General features: G+C 42.0%; 1 protein-coding gene across 3 annotated transcripts; it reads left to right on the forward strand.

The window, feature by feature from the left end:
- Positions 1-2,850: 2,850 nt before the first annotated feature.
- Positions 2,851-22,523, forward strand: LOC129187908 (myc box-dependent-interacting protein 1). 3 transcript variants are annotated; one of them, XM_054787715.1, is made up of 19 exons: positions 2,851-3,168; positions 3,682-3,762; positions 3,848-3,902; positions 3,967-4,061; positions 5,550-5,645; positions 5,731-5,841; positions 5,920-6,012; positions 6,111-6,196; positions 8,021-8,096; positions 9,728-9,783; positions 10,109-10,153; positions 12,324-12,393; positions 12,495-12,617; positions 14,483-14,503; positions 17,225-17,596; positions 17,981-18,043; positions 19,220-19,306; positions 19,384-19,485; positions 20,139-22,523. In XM_054787715.1, exons 1-19 carry the CDS (start codon positions 3,082-3,084, stop codon positions 20,238-20,240), a joined length of 1,821 nt encoding a protein of 606 aa, XP_054643690.1. In that variant the 5' UTR covers positions 2,851-3,081; the 3' UTR covers positions 20,241-22,523. The 3 variants fall into 3 exon arrangements, with proteins under 3 accessions (XP_054643690.1, XP_054643692.1, XP_054643691.1); XM_054787717.1 differs by lacking the exon at positions 17,225-17,596; XM_054787716.1 differs by lacking the exon at positions 10,109-10,153.

The following is a 22,523-nucleotide window of genomic DNA, read 5'->3' on the forward strand; positions in this document are numbered from 1 at the left end:
GTGTTCTATATGTTCTTCTGTAGAGTAATCGTACAACATTGCAAACTCTTTGTAGGCAGAAGTTCCTCATTAAAAACATAAAAACACGATTAGATAGAGAGCTACATTAACAATTTAAAAAGTGTCGGCATTTATTAAGAGCGTGAACGTGTGCAGATATATATGTGCATGTGGCGCCATCTCCAGGAGAACTAATTATACCAACTTAGAACATGAGGTACATCTAACACACAATATGAGAAACATCATTCATTGCAGCACATTAATGCACGAACAGCAATGATAAACACTATTAAACATATTGATAAACGGTTAGAAAAGAGGTTGTTAATTTAGCTGTTAGTTTATTGTTATGGTTGTAGTTTGCAGTGTGGTCGAACCTCACAACACAGCACAGTGACTTTTCCAATGTATTGACTTTTAAACTATAATAAACATCAATCGGGGGTCCTTTTAATATGTGTTAAGAAAGGGGTGTCCTGTTTCTGCTCCCATCTTCCATGAGCTGAACACATAGATCTAAAAAACCTTTTTATGTATACAAAAGGTTACATATATTTCTCTCAAATATTCACAATTTTGCCTAAATCTGTGTTCGTGAGCACTTCTCCTTTGCCGAGATAATCCATCCACCTCACAGGTGTGGCATATCTATGCTGATTATGATAGCATTGCACAGGTGTGCCTTAGGCTGGCCACAATGAACGGCCACCCCAAAATGTGGAGTTTTATCACACAGCACTGTGCCACAGATGTGGCAAGTATTGAGGGAGCATAAATAGGAATGCTGACTGCAGGACATTTTCACCAGAGCTGTTGCCCGTGAATTAACTTTTCATTTCTGTACCATATGCCTTTCAGAAAATATGGCAGTACATCCAATCACAGACCACTGTATCTTCACCTTCAAAATTGTCTGACACCAGCCACCTGGACAGCTGTTGCAACAATCTGTTTGCAAAGAATTTTTATACAAATGGTCACAAACCATCTCAGGGAAGCTCATCTGCATGCTTGTTGTCCTCATGTGGGTCTCGTCCTGACTGCAGTTTGTCATCATAACTGACTTGAGTGGGCAAATACATTTGATGTCGTCTGGTGCTTTGGATCCAGGGGTCGATGAGAGCCGCCCAGAGTTCCTCAAGGCCCTGGATGCTGTGTGCTGTCTTGGTTGACACGACTCTGCAGCATTGCATGCCTCTACATCGGCAGACCAGGGTGGTGGTCCCCCTGGTGTGTTCCAACAATCGTGCGATCACACCCCTCAGCTTTCCTTTAATGTCTATTCAGGAATAGTTAAATCTTAGGTTCAGGAGGATCAATGTGGTTTTTGTCCTAGTCGTGGAACTGTGGACCAACTCAATACTCTCGGAAGGGTCCTTGAGGGTGCATGGGAATTTGGCCAACCAGTCTACATGTGTTTTGTGGACTTGGAGAAGGCATTGAACTCTGTTCCTCGAGGAATCCTGTGAGGAGTTTGGGTTAGTGGACCACCGGACCACCTAATTCAGGCGGTTCGCTCCCTATATGACCGGTGTCAGAGCTTGGCCTCCATTACTGGTAATAAGTCTGACTCTGTTCCAGTGAGGCTTGGACTCCGCCAGAGCTGTCCTTTGTCACCGATTCAGTTCATTACTTTTATTACATTTTTAGAATGCCTAAGAGCAAGCAGGGCGTTGGGGCTATCCGGTTTGGTGGCCGCAGGACTGGGTCTCTGCTTTTTGAAGACAATGTGGTTCTGCTGGCTTCATCGCGCCGTGATCTTCAGCTCTCAGAATCAGCACCTCAAAGTCCATGGTTCTCGCCCGGAAAAGGGTGGAATGCCATCTCTGGGTGAGGAGATCAGCAGGCGGATTGGCGGGGCGTTGTTCCTTTGAGAGGAAGAGGGAACAGAGCCAAAAGGCAACCCTCTCAATTTCCCATTTGATCTACATTCCAACCCTCACCTATGGTCATGAGCTTTGGGTATTGGCCGAAAGGACAAGATCGCAGAGAAGAGAAGCACTGTCACTAGAAACTTGAGTAGAACCGCTGCCCCTCCGCTTTGAGAGGAGCCAGATGAGGTGGCTTGGGCATCAGGTCAGGATGCCTCCCGGATGCCTCCCTGGGGTGGTGTTCGGGGCATATCCGACCGGTAGAAGGTCTTGGGGAAGACCCAGGACACAAAGAGACGATGTCTTTCAACTGGCCTGGGAATGCCTTGGGTTTCACTGGGAGGAGTTGGACGAAGTAGCCAGGAAGAGGGAGGTCTGGGTTTCCCTGCTTAGGCTGCTTAGGGCAGGCGTATGTTATTGTGAATGCACAGAGATACCTTGACAAGCTCCTGAGGCCCATTGCTGTGCCATTCAACCACAACCGTCACCTCATGTTGCAGCATGATAACGCACGGCCCCATGTTGCAAGGATCTGTACACAATTCCTGGAAGGTGAAAACATGCCAGTTCTGCCATGGCCAGCATACTCACTAGTCATGTCACACATGAAACATGTTTGGGATGCTCTGAATCAGCGTATATGACTGCGTGTTCACGTTGCTGCCAAAATCCAGCAACTTCAAATAGCTATTGAAGAGCAGTGGACCAACATTACACAGGCCACAATCTACAATCTTTAGAAACCTATTTTTACCTTTTACAAAATGGCAAAAATATTCAGTTCATAAATATATATACATTTTTCAGAATGGTAGAAACAGTTTGGTCATCACTGTGTTAATTTAATTTAAATTTTCTCCTAATTCACAAATGAAAGGACGGCCGACTCTAAACATGCAACTTTCACCAGTCCGTGACAGGTACACGTGGACGCGCGGCAGGCTCTGCGCCTTTAAGAGCATCTCGGTCAGCATCCTCTTCCTCTGTCGTGAACGCGCATTTACCAGCTCACTATTTTAGAACACATCCAGAGCCTGCCTTCGCCTCATCTCACTGATCACACGTCAGCTTCCCACGATACACCAGTAATACAGTTTAACTTCTCATTTCTCAAAGGGACATTGATGCATTTCCCGACCCGGTGACCGTTTTTTTTGGATTCTCATTCCGCTCCTGCGCGCATCCTGAGGCTTGTCCACGCTGTAAGATGGCCGAGCTCAATTTGGGGAAGGGGCTGACTGCGGGGAAAGTGGCCAGCAACGTTCAGAAGAAGCTCACCAGAGCACAAGAGAAGGTACGATCTGCTGACTGAACGTGTTGAAATATGGGAATGAGATGCGAGGCCTGCAAAGCAGCGAGGCACCAAGTGGCGCATCCCCCCCACCACCACCGAGGCGCAATGTCGCATCACGACCTCCTCGGAGCTGGCAGCTGAGATGATACATTTGAGTATGATGGAGGGATGCACCTCTGGGTATCCCTGCATTTGAGATAGTAATATAATAATAACGGCGCAAAGTATCTACGCTGCATCATGCAATGTGTATGCGGTATAGAGGCCCCTTCTCATGTCAGTGTAGAGGATGCGATGGATGGATGGAAGGCAGTGGGGGGCGCTAGTAGTTAAGCGTATATACAAGTAGTATGCATCACAGGGTGATCCCCCATGGTGCCACATACATACTGACTGGCAACGTCTAATGACATGCAATACATTTGATGTTTTTTCATTTCAGCAGTCCATGTCACAAGAACCGATACGGAATACCACGATTCATAGTGTTCTTTTTTTTGTTGTTATTGACAGGTTCTACAGAAGCTTGGCAAAGCAGATGAGACCAAAGATGTTGCTTTCGAGGAGGGAGTCATAAACTTCAACAAACAATATGTGAGATTCCAGTGACTGACATGATGATTTGTTCAGCGTAGTGTCATTTTGACATGTGTTTTTATCAATGTGTGCTATTTTTCAGGCTGAGGGGAGCAAACTCCAGCGGGACCTCAGGGCATACCTGGAGGCCGTGAAAGGTGAGAAAGACAACCGCTCCCAGCCTTTTTTCAAGTCTTACTAAGGTGTGTCTTTTGTCCTCAGCCATGCACGAGTCGTCGAAGAACTTGCAGTCATGTCTGGCTGACATGTACGAGCCCGAGTGGTATGGGAAGAACGAAGTTGATTCCATCGTGGAGGTCAGAGACATTTTTCCGTAACGTTACACTAAAGGTGCACTCATTGGCCACAACATTGGATAACCAGACAAAGATTATTTTAAAAAACAGTTGTTCTGATTATTTATTTGTGCAATGTGCTGTCTGTCATTAATTACTTGAGAAGTGATCACGTTAGTTAAATTATGTCTTTACTTACGCACACGCATGTTCAGATGGTCCTAGGTTGATGGCGTTCTGTGGTTATGAAAGCGCTCCCATAAATTAGTTAAAAATACAAACTACTCTCTCTCTACTCTCTCTTTCTAATAGGGCTGAAACTAACGATTAGTTTCTTAGTCAATTAATCTGAAGCTTGTTGTTCGATTAATCGAGGAATAGGTTAGGCTCTAGACGGACCTAATCAATATCAACCAAACACAAACAGTGAGTGGTTTGGTCTGCAACATAGAAAAAAAAGAGGCAAAAATGTCGATCACTGTTTTCCAAAGTCAAAGCTGATGTGTGTGAATATCTTGTTTTGCCTAAAACACAAAGATAATAGGTCTGCTTTCATGGATGATGAAGGGAATCACAAAATATTCATATTTGAGAGGCCAAAATCAGAGGATGTATGCATTTAAAATGTTTTTTTTAAAAACAATTAATCGAATACCAAAATAGTTGTTGATTAAGTCTTACAGCTCTACTCTCTCTTGTGACTGTCAGTAAGGCTGAAGAGCGTATTTTTACACCGGCCTTTGTAAAGATGACACAGCCATTCTCCATCAGCCAGTGTATATATATATATATATATATATATATATATATATATATATATATATATATGTATGCAATATATATTTGTACATATAATTTTGATATGAGTTCCAACTTAGACTAAAATTTGACGTACGTAGGAACTGAGCTCGTTCATAACCAAAGCACCACCTGTAGTCTGAGCAATCATGCTGTGGATTTAACTTTTGAAATAGTTTTAGTCTTCGGATTTTATTTCTATTACAAAATGCGTCGTTCATCATTATGAACTAGCGAGACCAAGAGAGCAATCCCATTGCAGGCATTTAATAACTCAGCTATGTAGCCCCGACCCATCTATCCCAACGGTGCCAAAGTGCACTACGTTTGTGCACGGATCAGTGGGCTCACACTAGCCCAGTGGTTCTCGGTTATTTTCTGTCATGCGCCCCCTGGGACAGAAGGGCTTTTGCGCGACTCATGTACATTTCTAATGCTAATCAGTAGCACATACATGGAATTTCCAATGTAAACTAGCATCGAGCTAGCACATTTTTTATCTGTTCATCACCTGACGTCTTGACTTAAGCATTTTAGAACCCAATTTCCATGAATATCTTTCCCAATTCTTCACGTTTGATAAAGCTGCTACGAACAAGAGAAAGATTTTCACTTTGCAAGTGGATAACAAATCAAGCCACAGTACCACAGCTAACTGTCATGCCTTTGATTACAAGCACGGTCATATACAGTATTTGCTTTCTGTTCCAGGACTGTGATGTGCTTTGGACTGACTACCACCAGAAGTTGGTTGATCACGCTCTCATCTCCATGGATACCTACTTAGGACAGTTTCCCGATATCAAGGTAATCATCCTTCTTTACACTGTAGAATTAAATAAAACGACGCAAATGATTATTCGTCCATTTCTTTGCTTACTTTGTTGCTCAGGCTCGTATTGCCAAGAGGGACAGAAAGTTGGTAGATTACGACAGCGCGAGACACAACTATGCCACCACGCATAAGTCTAAGAAAAAGGATGGCGGTATTAAAATCACTAAGGTAATAGGAATACATAACCGTTTATACAGTAGATTCTATACAAGAGCATGATTTAACTTGTGTGTCTCACCCTTCTAGCCCTCTTCTTTGTTGGAGAGGGCAACCCCTGGCTGGGCTCAAGGCATCCTGTCTGCACACAATGTTGCCCAAAGCAGCTTGTCCAGGAGCCAGGTACTGTATACCACACTGTTAATATGCAAATGCATTAAATGTGGAGAGGAAAGAACAGCCAAACAGTGAATTCACTGGAAATTGTGTAAACATTTCAGGCTGAAGAGGAGTTGGAGAGAGCTCAGAAGGTGTTTGAGGAGATTAATATTGACTTACAGGAGGAATTACCTTCACTCTGGAACAGGTGTGTATATTAGGCTTCACCCGCCATTATGTGATCAAGAATTCTTGTGTGTTGTCAGTGATTAATATTTCAAAAATAATAAGAAAAATAAGCAAAATAATAAGAAATCAGGAACGGGCAAAACACTTTTTCACACCAATGTATGCCACTTTTTGGATCTCTGTCTGAGGAGCGATCAGCTGGCCAACGGAGATAGGCTGGTGCCTAACATCCTAACAACGAAAAAGAGAGATTTACACCCATTTTATCACCTCCCTGACAGAAGTTATTAGAGGTCGACTGATATGGGTTTTTTTTTTAGGACCGATACCGATTATTAGTAGTTAAGGAGGCCGATAAACGATATTTGGAGCAGATATTCATTTGCAGTAAAAGTAAAAATTGGCGTAAAAGTGTTGAATAATACAAACACTTAACTTCGTTTAACTAGTTAAAGAATGTTTAACCAAACAAATAGAAAAATAGCTTCAGAAGAGCATGGAGTTCCTCGACTCAAAGGCATCACCCAAAGCTCATGACCATAGGTGAGGGTGGGAACATACTGTAGATCGACTGGTAAATTGAGAGCTTTGCCTTCCGGCTCAGCTCTCTTTCACCATGACGGTCCGGTACAGCGACCGCATTGCTGCAGACGTTGCGCCGATCCACCTATCGACCTCACGCTCCAACCTTCCCTCATTGGTGAACAAGACCCCGAGATACTTGAACTCCTCCACCTGGTTCTAGTTAGAAGTTGAATAAAAACTTAATAAATAAGTAGCTCCCTGAAATGTTTCCACAGTAAATAAAGCAACATTTATATATAACTTATCTTTGTTTTAAGTTGAAACACAACAAAAAGTACAGGGAGTTAACAAGCTCAGCAGCAACTCTTGTAAAGTTAAATAAAAACTTATATCTCCCTGAATTATTTTCAGCCTTCATCTTAGCCTATTTCCCTGAAACAAAACAAGACAATTAAATTTTTTTCTTTTTCTCACAATGACTCACTGTAACATTAGTTGTAGTTGTGAGATGTAGAGCACTGGGATGTTTATCACCATTTCGAGAGCATTTTCTGCGTTTACCTTGACATGTGTGTTGGCTCTCAGGACGTTCTCCACACAAGAAAACTTCCCTCTCAGCCGTGTGTGTGCGTGTGTGTGTGTGTGTGTGTGTGTGAGGACAGCTTCCGCTTCAGATTGGCTCTGCTGCTGACACGTGCTGTGGCTTGCTTAACCAATCAAATGGGTGGAGCAATGCTGGAGACAGAAGTCGCATCCGGCAGGAGAGTGAGAGGCATGGCTGCATCTGAGCAGAAATAACCCAGTTTTAAATTGATTTCTTGATATCAGCCCGTCGGATTTAAAAGAAGGTCGGTCAACCACTAAAAATTATTTCAAAAAGCAGAACAGGGTTCCTCTTTGGAGATCGATTGGATTGCTGATCGCTCTCTCCAGCGCTGGCATTGCAATTGTTTGTATCTACAGTATTCCTGTTTGAATTAAATTGTAAACTGTCCTCGAGACTCCTAAACTAATTTCACATATGTTAGAATAAAAGAATATGGGGCCACTTTTGCCCTGTAAAAGGGCCGGTCACAACACTACATATATCCAAAATATTTCCAAAATACAATCATAGTTGATTGTTCTCAGCCAAGTCGGCACTCCAGCAAATATGTGAGCTTTTGTGTTGGGGGATAAAGAGGATAAGAAAACATACTGTAAGTAAATGACAAATAGGATTTAAAATGTGAATAATGTCATCAAATCTATTTTTAGCACTGAACAAAATCAATCTGCAAATGCATTGATTATCCAACTTTTTATTTCCCTTTTCCAGTCGTGTTGGGTTTTACGTCAGCACCTTCCAGAGCTTGGCTGGTTTTGAGGAGAAGTTTCACAAGGAAATAGGCCGGGTGAGTATCGGTTAGAAAAAGGATAACTGAAACAAAAGGATTGGGACAGAATTTACTTCATGAATTTATCAGCTATAAGTTGGGGCGGAATCACACAAGATGATCCGTACCTGTGCTGGACTTGACCGCGATTCCCACTCCTGGCATTCGGGGCCAAGGCCCGTTTGCTTGTCCCATCAGTTCTATTCTGCTGTTTAAAACTGCAATTTTCCTGACTTTGTGGTCTATTTCCGGTCCTATTTGGAGTGGTTCTGACCATTTATTTTGCGCTGTAATTATTTACAGCGACACATCTTTATTACTCACACGAATGTAATGACTGTGGATTTTACTTTAAGGTTACAGTAGATCCCCACTTTTTGTTTTCTGATACCAACAGCGAATGTTGAAAAATCAGAGCAAACCCCAAACCCTCCTACTAGCTTGGTGTTGACATTCTCCTCTGATTTTGGATCAACATTTGCAATAAAAGTGACTGCTGTACTTATTAGATGACAGCTCCAGAGCCCTTGTCCTCACTCTTCAATCGTGTTGTTTGGTTCACTCGCAACACAATCCAGGTTTAATCCCTAAATATGCCTCACACACTTATTAAATGCATTTAAAGTATAAAATGTATCGGTGCTCACCACTAATGAGTGATTAATGTAAAATGATGGATGAACGGATGGCATTGGAGTAATGGTTTAGCCTTTAGTATGCTTGTAAGTCTAGCACTAGACGCTAGCAGGCGAAGGAGAAGGCCGTGTCTACATAATTCATACTGCTTGCCTGTTGTAATTCCAGTAATTATTTTACGATAATTTATGAAATTGTGTTCAAAACGCTGCACATTTTGAGTGTGGGTTGACTGTTGAAGCTAACACAAAATTTTGTGTTTCAACACACAGCTACGGTGTGTTCAGTAACCGCCGAGCAAAGTGGGAAATCTTAACGCTTGACGAAGAAACATCATGAGTGAAGCGTAAAGACGTAAACATGTACAAATTGGGGACTTTCTAACAGTGCTACATGTATGCTGCACATTTTACCTGTATTGTACCTGTCAGCATGCCAATTGCACGCTCCCTCAAATCTTGCGACATCTGTGGCATTGTGGTGTGTGATAAAACTGGTACATTTCAGAGCGGCCTTTTATTGTGGGCAGTCTAAGGCACACCATGGTGTCTAATCAGCATCTTGATATGGCACACCTGTGAGGTGGGATGGATTATCTCAGCGAAGGAGATGCTCACTATCACAGATTTAGACAGATTTGTGAACAATATTTGAGAGAAATGGTGATATTGTGTCTGTGGAACAAGTTTTACATCTTTGAGTTCAAAAGTGTTGCATTTATATTTTTATGTCTTTTCCATGCGGGATGGTTGTGTAATAGTTATTGTATGACTCCACTATGTCGTGTGTGTGCATGGAAGCGTGACGTGCCCTAGACCACCTCTTCCAATCGTGCCAAGAGATTCTTTTTTACGTTTCTGTGCATCAAAAGGCCAGATTTTCCAATACCTTTGCCCCCAAACCGTTCTCTCTATTATGGTCTCAGCATGAGTGCTGTCCATAAATGAACACTTCCATAATAACAGGGGTCTAATATCTCATGCCTGCTTTTTTTCTCTTTCCGCTCCTGGCAGTTGGATCAGGATTTATATGATGTCTTGGAGAAACTTGAAGAAACAGACACAAGCAGGTTAGTGAGAAAAGCACATTTAGTTTGTTGCTCATTTGAATACAGGCTTTCCCTTGAGTGTCTCATTGTACCAAACATGTTATACAAAGTAGTATTTGGCATTACAGTTTAGATAAGGCCTTGTGGTATCAATTATTTTCACAAGGAGTAATGAGATCATTTGTTTTTCTATTGTATACAACCTTTTTAATCAGCTCGTTTTCAAGGTTTGCCTCTTCACGTATGATCCGTGGGTTAAAACGCCACATTTCACATTTTATGCTTACACCGAACCAAATGACATGCATTAATCTGAAGCCACCCCTGCCCTGAACCTCCATTGCAGAAAGACAGGTAACCGCAGCGCCTTATCGTCAGGAGCAAATAGGAGGTAACCAGCAAGGACCGTGGTAACCACGGTGACACCACTGTTGTTTGTCTGTCCAAATGTCTGTATGTCAGCCGGTTGGCAGGTTTGACAGAATACAAAGTGCTTGGTTGTGCAAGTGGGTTCACAGACACGCTTGTTGGAAAGAGCATAGTGCGCTCAGAGCTGCAGATATGAACAAGTTGGACAAACTTTGATGCATTAATGCTGCACCAGGCGTAAGTGTTATGTAACAATAATCTTTCATGGTGTATCTCCTCCAAACAGCAACTTGCTGTAGGACAAGGACATGCCATATTATTATGAAGTACTATATGGTTTTTATAACAAAGGTTTCCTAGTTCAGCAATAAGTTGCAGGTACACACTCACACTTTATCAGCAGTCTAATGAGATCCGATACAAGAGCCGAAACAGAAATACACCCCACTCGACATTTTGCACGTGGAGGAAAGCACAATTAGTGAAAAGTTGCTGTACCGCGTAGGGAACTTTATCATATTACAGCTTGATTAACCCTTTCACACATTTTTTTTCTCACAGGCCTGAGCATATTATAAATATTTGTATTTTTTATATTTAGCTATTATAAATAGCTCAGTATACACTCTGTCAATAATAAGTGCACTACTGCAAACTACCACCATGATGATAAACATATCCTTCAATGAATACTGCTAACAGTGTCAGTTACAGCTGAGCATTAAGACCTCTTCTAAGTGAAAATGCAAAGTGGAGCCCCACACATTTTTGATTCGGGAAATATTCGAAAAATATTTTTAACGTAATTGTTTGTTTTTTTTTCCTTGGAAAACACATCTTATTCACTCTCGAGTCGATACCGCTGTTTTAAAAAAAATGTCCACAATTTTTACATCTTCGTGTATTTATGCTTTAACTGATGATGTTTTTTTCATCACACGCTGAGATTTCGCACTTTGTTCGGCGGTCCTTGAACACACCGTAGTTGCTGCGAGACCCAAAAGTGAAACATATATACTTTAAATTTGATACTATAACTTTAAGTGTGCGACGGTACAGGTAACCCACAGTACAGTCCGTACATTGTTGTTTCGGCTGCTGTTTCGGTAATTTTTTTTTCGCGTAAAGAGAATTTTTTTCCAAAAATTTGATTGATTGATTGATTTTTTATTATTATTATTGAATTACTTTTAAAGTGAAGCATGAAAATGAAATTGCAATCTAATACTTTGCAATAAATACATTCTAATAAATAAAATTATCAAATGAAAAATAAATACATTGACGTAGCTTACAGAAAAAGGATGAAGGATGTGGGGGCCACTCTGATTTGTATGATAAAGATAAATATAAATAAAATAAATAATAAAAACAATCCAGTGTAGGTCAGTACTGTATATTGTACTATAAGTTATAAAAGCTTTGGGTTATTGGTGGCAAAGCAAATTATTGTAATTTCTAAAAATGTATCTCATTAGAAAGAACAAAGAACAAGCAGTGGGCCGAAAATGGGCCGCACTTTGGACCCTCTGGTTAACAGTGTTTCGTGTTAGAAAGGTGCAAATGCAACAGTAAGAATTTGTGATAATTCTTATTTTATTTTCAGTAAAGTTTCTTATTTCCACTGAATAATGGCAGCACGCTGCTTTCCTCTTAAGCTTTCCTCTCTCATGTGTTCAAAAACAGGTGAACCGCACTACGAAGTTTTTCACTATTGTGCAAGAATGCGCAGTCAAACGTGAAAGGGTATAATAATTTCATGTCATCCTTCATAAATAAGGAGAACTTTTTTCTTAACAGTTCAGCCAGTTCAATGTCTTCCGTATCGCTCTTGTTTTGGATCTCATTCCATTATTCCTGTTCCCAATGTTGAGTGTACACAGTATGTCCATCTCTTTCAATATTTCCGGCTCTGAGGCGTCTGTCAGCTTTCTGTGGTCTTTATGACGGATTATGCCACGAGCCCTGCTCTTTAGTGCGGATTAACTGAGGCCCATACGAAGCCTGCTTGCATGGGACGGAAAGAATGGAGGAAGGGATGGAGGCTCACTTTTCTTGCATGACAGCTCTTCCAGCGACAATCTCTGCATGCATTGCAACATCCTTTGTAGTACTTTTCTTCACTCTCCTCTCACGTTATGCACCGTGCAACACCCACACTGTGTAACCTGGACTCTTTCTTACTGACCCAGCGGCGTTGATGACTCCAACCACACTCTTAAACCAGGAGGACCACCCTCAATTCCAAAATCACCATCCAAGGTGAATTCTTACACTTTGTTTTGCAAATACTCAGAGTTACAAAGGATGAGAGTATAGCATTTGTTTAAAATGTATCCATTTTTCTTGTTTCCTGCTTGTAGCTAAAGCCAGCAGTGCCTCCTCCACCCAAGGTGACCCCATCCAAGGAGATGAAAACAGAAAATATCATCAGTCTGTTTGATTCTGCAGCAACTCCTGATATTAGCGTCACCTCCCCGACAGAGGTTTGTGTGCATAGTTGGCATCAACAGAGGCATTTAACTTTCATGTTTTTTGTGCAGGCCTTTTCTTTCCCTTTACTGTTCTCATCTTCTACCCTTCAAATTTGCCCAGTAAGTGTTGTTATTTTTGTCAGTTTGACAGTACTGTAGCCAGCGCTCTTTGGGACATGGACCCGGACACTTTCAATGGAGCAACCAAAGCATCCATGATCACACAGGTGGAAGATGAACGGCATGAATATGCAGCTCTTATTAACTTAATATTGCAAGAAGATGGCAGGTTTCGCAAGAGATTGTTCCAGGAAATCAGAAAAGTCCGTTTCAGGGCTATAATTTCCCCTGTCAGGGGTGGCCGCAGCGAGTCAATCACATTAATGGTTTTAGCTTAGCTTTTAGACCCGATGCTCTTCCTGACACAACCCTGGCCGGGAATCAAACCGATGCCCTCTACCATGACAAGAAAGAAGCATGTTCACTTACTGTACATACTAAAATAAAACTAGTCAGATGGTTGCATGATCATTTGTTGGTATGCATTTCAAGCGACCCTTTTCTGCAGCATAGGCAACATCATATTTCTCCTCATACGCAGACGGATTGCAGAATAATTGAGCTTTCCTTTGCTTATGCCTGTACTAACATTTGCATTGTACAGGTGGTCCTCAGGTTGCGAACTACTTCAGTTCCTAGACTATAATGTATTTAAATCCTTACCTTCATCCATGTGGCTTATTGGGAAGAACAAGTACAAGAGGCAGGAGAACATAGAAAACAATCTTTTAGTCTTCTCCAGAGTCAATATAAGACTGAGTTGGATTCTGGGTTTGCAGACAAAAAGCAGACCACTGTGCTGCTTCGTTATGACTGTGACTGAGCCGATCCTTTAACATACTCAGGAATACGATCTTTATCCTTAATGATGGCTGTGACAGTCGAACGTTGAAGACCAAAAATGCGGCCAATATTGGTGTTTGTCCTATCTCTGGAGATTTCTATGATGTTCATATTCACTTCCATGGTGATGGCTTTCCTTTCCCTTGGCGCATGCCCACCAAAGACACCTGCCTTACGCTTACGCGGGAGACATAATGAAGTCCATTTTGTTGTTTTTTATTAATTTATGGGATCACGTTGTCAATACTGATGGGAAATTTGTCTCTTTTTAGGGAACAGGCTCCCTAAAAATGTAACCCCTCCTTCCCTTTTCTGATTAAGACCAATCAAGTGCGGGTAGACCTCTCGCCCGAAGTCAGCTGGGCTATGCTCCAGCATACCGCCACTACCCTACTGAGGATAAGCGGCATAGAATATGCATGGATAGACAAAAAACAATGGTTTGTTCACTTCAAAGAGCCGGCTCTAAAAGTAACACAGAACGTAACTTGAGGACCACTTGTATTTAGCTTTTTCTTTGATGCAGGTCTGCTACTGAGCAGAATTGAAATGGCTGAATGAATGGCATGCAGCTTGCACAATTTATCTTTTTTCGCTGACCACATAATACGAAAATGGCAGAGTCTAATATTTTTGATAAATGATAGCAAAGAAACTGGAGTCCATCACGGCAATGTTGTTATGTTGGCTCAATATTGTGTGTTCCATGAAAAGTGTGGGCGACACCCACACCTGTCACACACTTACCCTATCACTATGCACGTATTTCAGTATATTTTTTAGTGTTGATGCCAAATTGGTCATGGGAAACTGCGTTTTATGAGTTGAAGTTATTAAATTCCGATCAGATTCTTAACACATATTGCTTCATTCAGATTAACTCTGCACTCAGACTGTAGAGCTTATAAAGAGGGACTGCATAAAGCCTAAAAACATTATTTCTTCTCATGCTGTTACTTCCTCCTCCCCCACAGCCAGCAAACTGGGACTCCTGGGTAAGCAAATCAACCCCAAGACGTACATTATTTTCAGAATTATTATTATCATCGTCATCTTTAACGTCATTTAAGCACCATTCTCATTATGAGACATACCCAACGTGTGTTTGGAGAGCCATATGCCATGCAGGACTTGTTTCATGGCTGCACATATTGCTCTGTAAATGTTTCTTTTTCATTTCCATGTCCCAAACCTTTGTGCATTGTCCTTGCGTCTGCAATGTTTGATGTCCTCGCACTCAAAAGATTACATGGCACGAATGCAATTTGGGAATAAGCTTGAGTCAATTCAGTTTCAAACATTTCAATTGTATCATTGTGTGTACGCTACACTTCATATTCTGCAAAGTTATAATAGTAGATGCCTGCATACAAATATTTGGAACTGAATTGACCTTTTTGGAGTTGTTCTGTGTATCCCTGTATGTTACACTGAACGTGTTCCCTATAAATGCCAGGTAACACACAGGGAACAGTCGCAATGGAGTGAAGTCGCTCATCCTTTTAGCGAAGGCTTTTGCAGGGGAATAACAAAAAGCTTGTGGGCATCTTCACAAAGCCTTGCTTGCAACACGGCATTCAGACCATGAACTAACCCTTTTTGTCCATCGCTGTAAGAGAGATGTGTCTCCAAGACAAGCGTGAGGCAAACGGCAATGCTGCATCTCACAATGGAATGACACTTCCTCTCTTACAAAGTACTCACCCTGACCCCCCCACCCATGTGACCATAGCTGCGTGAATAGAAGCCATGCCAACCGCACACAGAAGAGCTAGCATCGATCTTCTGATGGAAAAGGCTTCCTTTCTGCCGTCTACAGTCATCCTTTAACGTCATGTGTTTTTTTTTTTCAAGCTTCAAGGCTTACCCCTTTCACAGAATGATTTTTAGAGCAATGTTGATTTTAACAGATTTGCTAGACTCTAACATGTCTGTCCATCGTAACTGTCATGATCTTGTTTCTGCTCGTGTGTTGCCTTTCAGATTTGGCTCTGAAGTTGCATAAAAGTAATACTTTTTGCTAACTTCGTAAACCCTCACCGTTATTTAAACCCCTTATTTTTTATTTTTTTTACTTTGCAACCTTTTGGTTGAACAGGAATTTGGACAGATGATTCCAACACATTTCACTTTTGGGGATTTTTTTTTTTTTCATAACCAGGGATATTTTTTTTTACCGTAAAGCACCGTGTATAAACCGCATCCGTGTATTAACCACACCCCCAATTTCAGGCTCACGGCGGGGAAAAAATTTTTTTAGTTCATAAATGCTTGCCAACTCTTTCATCTCAAATCAACATGCGTAAAGGTACTAAGCAATTTCAAAAAGAAGAATAAAGGAGAAATCTGAACTTCGACATCTAGATCTTTAATATTATGGCTAAGCACAGATTAATAATAATAATAATAATAATAATACATCAAAATAAAGAAATTTGCAATTTTCAGAGATGTTTTGATATCTTTCACTGCTTCCCTTTTTCTCTATTATTATTTTATTGCATTGCTTCAGTGTGAATTTGAATAAACTCCAACGTTGTATTGTATTTCACATTGGAAGCTTAGGTTAGCTTCAGTGTATATAGAGATCGTTTCACTGTGTGAAAATACAGACAGCCGTCAGATAAGCTAGTTGCATACACAAGCATTTTCAGCACTGTCGATCAGAGGGCGCTAAAGTCAAAGCAACTGTCTGACCCACAGACGGCTATTCTAAAATGGGCTTCTCGTCAATTTCTGCATCTGGTCACAGACCTGTCATCGTGTATAAACTGCACCCCGATTTTTTGCTTCTTACCAGTGGAAAAAAAGTGCGGTTTATACACAGGGTTTTACGGTAATCAAATCATATTAAAATTAATATTAGTAATAATTAGCTAGGAAAATTCCCATGGAAATTTTGAATGGGCCTGCCTGTTGCTTCCCTTCGGCTCAGCGTATCCTTGCCGGTTGCTCACATGTTATATGCATGGTATGGCCTGAAGGGTGGCTTCCTAATAGAGTGGCCGTTTTCAAGTGTGGTCGTCAGTTACGTCAACATGGTTACACATAATGTTACCAGATACAAATAGGGCTCTTGCCCCCCCCCCCCCCGAGACCTATCCAATGATCTAACACTTGTTGGGGTTTTTCGCACATTATGGGCTGAGGGGAGGGTTCCTAATAAAGTGGCCCTTTTTCACTTTTTTCGTCAATTACATCGCAACGGTTACACAAAAAGTTATAAACAGCACACTTTCGCTCGTCAAGACCTATCCAGTGATATAACGTGTAGGGTTCTTTGCATGGTATGAGCGTTGCTTGCAGGCCCATAATCATAAATATTAAGTATGACGAACAATAGAATGGGGCTACTGCGCATAGCTTTGCAGGACCATAATAATAAACAGCAGGTACACGCTACTAAGATGTTGAAATAGAAATATGGGAAAATAAATAGTAAATAGTCAACTGCATCCCTGAAGGTGAAAATTGTGATAATCGTCTAAAATGCCGTTTTTACCCCCAGTCTACCGATTATAATAATAAAGTCCTAAATGGCATACGTCCAAATTGTGACTACATTGAATACTGTACCAGTATACCTTTTTTTTAAAAATATCCCTTGTATCTTGCTTTGTCCTTCAAATTTTTCCCCCAATGATTTACCAACTCAGTCTTGAGGTAAAAATGTCTGATGACCTCTGACTTCTTAAAACCTGACCCCTGCCCCTCAGCCTGAGGACAGCCGTGTCCAGGAAGAAGAGCCCACCGAGATGCACTATGACCCCGTAGCAGCCGCTACCGAGGCCTGGGGGGATGACGGTACACAGCCTGTTCGCTATGATCCAATAGCCGCAGCCACAGAGGGCTGGGGCGATGACGGAACCCAACCAGTTCACTATGATCCTAATGAGGAATGGGGCGATGATGGGACCCAGCCGGCTTATGATGAACCGGTGGCTGAAGCCCAGGAGGAGGCCGTCGTGGACGGGGATCAGCCGGTCACGGAGGAACCGACTGTGGAGGATGCAACAAGCCCTGTCGAGGCTCCAGTTGACGTTTGTGAAGAGGAAGCTCCCCCTGCTGCAGCTAATGAAGAGGATCAGGTAACCAAGGAGATGCATCTGGATGAAAAAGGGTAGATGCATCAGCTCTTGAGGAGGTTTGAACTTGGGGTGCTTACAAAAAGACTAAAAAAATGGATGTGATACATCTGGACCAGCAAGCTGGATGCATCAACTATGTCTCTGAGGGCTGATTAATTGATGAGACAAAATGTTAGTCTAGAGATTTTTCCAATGCATACAATTAACATGAGTCACTGCTAAGCGCAAGTACGCATGGTCCATAGTCGCTGTACAGAGGCAGGTGCTCTGCTTGTGTTGTCTGTCTTGCAGTGTGCGTCTGTCACTCTCATGCGCTCTCAATTCTTTCTAGTATGAAATCATGTATTGGCCTCATCTTCTGAACTAACGCATTTGTGATCTCAGGGAGAGGAAGCTCAGGAAGCAGCTCCTGCAGAAGCAGCAGCAGAAGAAACAGTATCTGAGGAGGTGAGTACAAGTACAGACATCAGCATCAGCAACAACTGCATGACAATAAATTGTTGCTGAAATTGCTTGTGAATGATAAAAAACGGGACAGCATGGTGGAGCATGTGGTTAGCACGCCCGCCTCAGAGGCAGGTGGTTCTGTGTTTGAATGTGTGGGCTCAGATCTCTCAGTGTGATGGTTGCATGTTCTTCCAGTGCTTGTCCGGAAACCTGGATTGGACTGAAGACGTTTCTTGCAGTTGATGCAGGGTTGCACACATTTCAGGAGGAATAGTTTTGCTGCACTCCTCTTTACGGATACTTTCCAAATCCTGAAGGTTTTAAGGCTATCTGACCAGACATTCCCCTAAACCATGGGTGTCCAAACTTTTTCCACCATACTGAAAAGTCAAAGAAAGCTGGGGCCACATTGATATTTGCATGTTTTGCATTTCATTCAATTTCCACAAGATTCTGTGTTGAACAGTAGATTAAGTTTTTATTGGCCAATTCAGCGAAATCATCGGGCCCTACGCAAAGCAGTCGCTTGCAATCTGCATGTGTTTGATTCCGCCATTTCTTCTTCCTTTTTATTTAGTGATGGCTTTCTTTGTGGAGACGCTGCCTTGTTCAAGACAGAAGCTCCACTTAATGTTTAAACTAAGAAGTACAAAAGAGTTAAGTAAATGTTATATGTGGGCAATAGTCCATTATATTTTTAGACTTTTGATACGGGCCAGTTAAAAATGGATGGCCAGCAGCATTTGGGACACTCCTTCCCTCAGCTGCCTCTGCATCATTTGAGTGAGACAGGCCAGTACGTGTACCTTCCTGAGTAGGTGCCCTCTCAATCTTTTATGGCGAAGTGTGTTACCGTTGTGTTTCTTGGTAAGTGTGCTCCCAACTCCCTTCACATCAACAACAAGCTCTTCCTATGTAATTCTGGTCTGATCTTTCACCTTTCTCAGACTTGCCCTTACCTTACAAGGCGATATCTTGCGTGAAGCTACAGAGCGAGGCCGATTGACTGTTATGTTGACTCTCTTCCGTTTTCAAATTATTGCGCCACCAAGCTTCTTGCTGAGGAGGCAGGACAATGTTTCTCTGCATTTTTGGTTGATATTCCTGTGTCTGATTGTTTAAATAAAGCTATTGTAAAAAAAGATGTGGTAAAATATGTGGTCTTTTTCCAACCAGACACCTGCAGTAAACGAAGAACCAACAGCGACAGCAGAAGAAGCAGAGGCAGAGTCACCAGGCATGCCCCCTGGATTCATATTTAAGGTAAGACCTGACCCAGAGTGGGAGAATTGAAGCGAAACAATCTTATATCCTATGTTGTCTCTGTATGTATGGTAAAGGTCCAGGTGATGCATGACTATGCAGCCAACGACACTGACGAACTTGAGATGAAGGCAGGAGATGTGGTGCTAGTAATTCCCTTTGACAACCCAGAGGAACAGGTACGCACACACATATACATGTTACGGTTGTCACCCGCACAGTCCAGCCCTTGAAACCGGGTCCACCGATCACCACTAAATGAGAGATGAACTGTTGTTTTTGTCAAACAACAGAACCCATCATTGAATCGGAATGGTGGGTTGAGGTTTAATTTGGACCCTGTGTTCAGCAGGTTACTGAGACCAAAACCCACAGCTCTTACTCTTGCAAATGAGGTGAAGCCAGGGCCGAGCCAGAACAATAGATGCTAACGAGCCAGTATCAGAGTCGTTCATACCCAACTCAGGGAGCGACACTTCCCTTTTATCGGAGGTGCTAATAGCAGGAGAGGATTATACCACTACTTCACCCAGGCTTAGTGTAAGGAACCAATAGAAGGAGGGTGTTGGCACACCAATTCCGCCCACTCTTACTGTATTTAAGGCCTAGGCTACCAGCACTTATTAGTTGGCTGACGAAGCTCTTCGGATGAGGAGCAAAACGTCCGACACCTTCTTCACAGAAGTACAGATGACGTCTCAAGAAGCCTTTCCCCCGATGAGAGATGAACTGTTAACTCGTGTACAGCGCAGCTCTTAAGACATCAGGGAGTGAGGGTAGCCAACCAAGTAATGAGTCAATAACGCCTGAATGTGTTTGTCTGCCTCTTTAGGACGACGGCTGGCTGATGGGAGTGAAACAAGATGACTGGATGCAGAAAAAGGAGAATGCCACCAAAGGAGTATTCCCTGAGAACTTCACCCAGAGGCTGTGAAAGATCTTTTTCCACACAACAGTTTTCTTCATCACTTCTCCTATCTCATCGCACTTCCTGTCCTATTCTTACTTTGTCTTATTTCCTGGACTTTGCCCATAGAAGCAGAGCTGTCACACCCCTTGCTGAAATTGCCCATTATCTGACTTCTGCTACTCAGGCAGAACTTCTGAAAAAAAAAAAAAAAGTTATAGAAATGACAGCCATTTCAATCAAGGAGCCGCATCTTACTGTGCTGTCGCTGAGGGACTGACAACAGAATCCTGGTCTCTTGCAGGATAAATGCAGCTGTGGCTCCCGCTGCAGTGGCTGTTTTCAGGGATGGGGCCGATCGCAATTCATGTATCGGAAATTTCCGATACCACCTGCAGAGATTCCCGATCCATGAGCCATGTCTGTGCTTTGAGGTTGTAAAAAAAATTATCAGGTGTGACGCGTTCACGGCCACACAAACAGTCGGACATCTACACAACTTAAACCTTCCGGGTCGCTACAATATTATACTGTAGACAGGAGTTTATTCCAGCCACATCAAAGCCACATAAAATCAACAACAATGATAACGCAGCGACCTGGAAGTTATGTGCGATGTTAAGAGTTGTGTGTTTTTCACTGTGAGGCAGTAAGTGTGTGTCCAGGGTGTGGAAACAAATGCAGATTTCCTTCCAGCTCCATTTGCTGCTATTCTTTTGGCATGGTTTCATATTACAGCAAATCAAACTCTCGTATCAGCAGATATCCGAATGCAGGTATCGGAAGTGAAAAAATGTGGATCGGTGCATCCCTGTCCGATACATGACATTTCAATATGAATCATCTCAACTCTTACACATTAGCGCTATAACAGAGTGCTGCGTTTATGAACCTAACCTGTTCTTGTCATATGTAGCAAGTGCGTTGTGCGTGAAGCTGAAATGTCATTCCCAGGTTTTTCAGGAAGGGCAAAGCATCATGGATTCCATCATTTCTGACCACCTGCTCAGAATTCAGTTTAATTAATCGTAAGAAGCTTCATTCTTAATTCCCACACAACACGGGCCCCTGGTTATTGTATTAGTTTGTTTCCCATGCTGGTAAAAGTGGTTTAACAGTGTTGTTAGCATCAAGTCAATTATTATGCATTAAACTAACAACACATCATAACGTGGCATCAAGGGTCAAAATAGAAGATTTAAAACCATTTATTCACATATATGCATTAGTCGGGCTCGCCGAAAAGCTTGCCAGCAATCTACACTGATGAAAAGCTGCTACTGGTACTAAAATAGGCAGGCAGACCTAGTTACACTCTAATCGAACATATTCTAACTGAGCCAGATTCATTCATTCTAAAAGATGTGCTGACATCAACTCCTCCCTTTTGCATCAAGATGACTTTGCTCAAAAAGGCAAATGTTTCCAAATATGCACCAGAGCTACGTGTTTTATTTTTGTACGCTGCCAAGCAATGACAACATATAGCCTCGTGGTCAACATATTTGCCAACTGAGGATGCTACCGAGTATTTTGTATTTACGTCAGGTTCTCTGCTCTGGACACAGTCCAAACACACAAACTCTAAACAGATTTATCACAATGTTCATGTATTCAAATGAAAGTGAGCATATATGTGTGTGATGGTGCGATTGTGCGTGCGTTTGGGAACAAAAATTCTTTATCCGTAGAGGACAATTGGAAGATATTCTGACAGGTACTGTATTACAGGTTCCAGATGTTATTGTGCATTTGTTGTGTATAAGTGTAATTTTGCCAAGTGATGACATATTCTATAAAAACATTCATATCTGTATGTGAGTTAATGTGAGCATGCTGACTCCCCGCGTCTTGTGTGAACATCAGTCATTTAAGGCAATGATACTGGAATTTTAGTTTGTTTAGTCTTTATGAGGGGCCAAGTGAGCAGATTTATAAAAGACATTTACACACCAACCCTGCCCCTCATGGTTTTCCATCAACCTTGCCTCAAAATGTTGCCAATGTATTGTGGTCCAAAGAGATTAAATTGTGATTATATGAAGGTAAGAACTACAGAGACAAACGACCAGACTCCATTTTTTTTTTAAAACCATGTCATTTTTCTATCTTTTTTCACGTGCGGTTTAAGACTTGGCTGCACATCTGTTTTGTTTCTCAATTGAAGTGTTTCATCAAGAGTAGGGTCTCTATTTGTCTTAAATCAGTCTCCTGGGGTAAGACAAAATGTTATCTTCTGTACCAACCTGACGTATATTTAAAACATGACTCCAAACTGTTGCGTTATTAAATATAATGCGTGAGTCCAAA

This window comes from Dunckerocampus dactyliophorus, chromosome 9, assembly GCF_027744805.1.
Source record: "Dunckerocampus dactyliophorus isolate RoL2022-P2 chromosome 9, RoL_Ddac_1.1, whole genome shotgun sequence".
NCBI classification, from domain to species: domain Eukaryota; kingdom Metazoa; phylum Chordata; class Actinopteri; order Syngnathiformes; family Syngnathidae; genus Dunckerocampus; species Dunckerocampus dactyliophorus.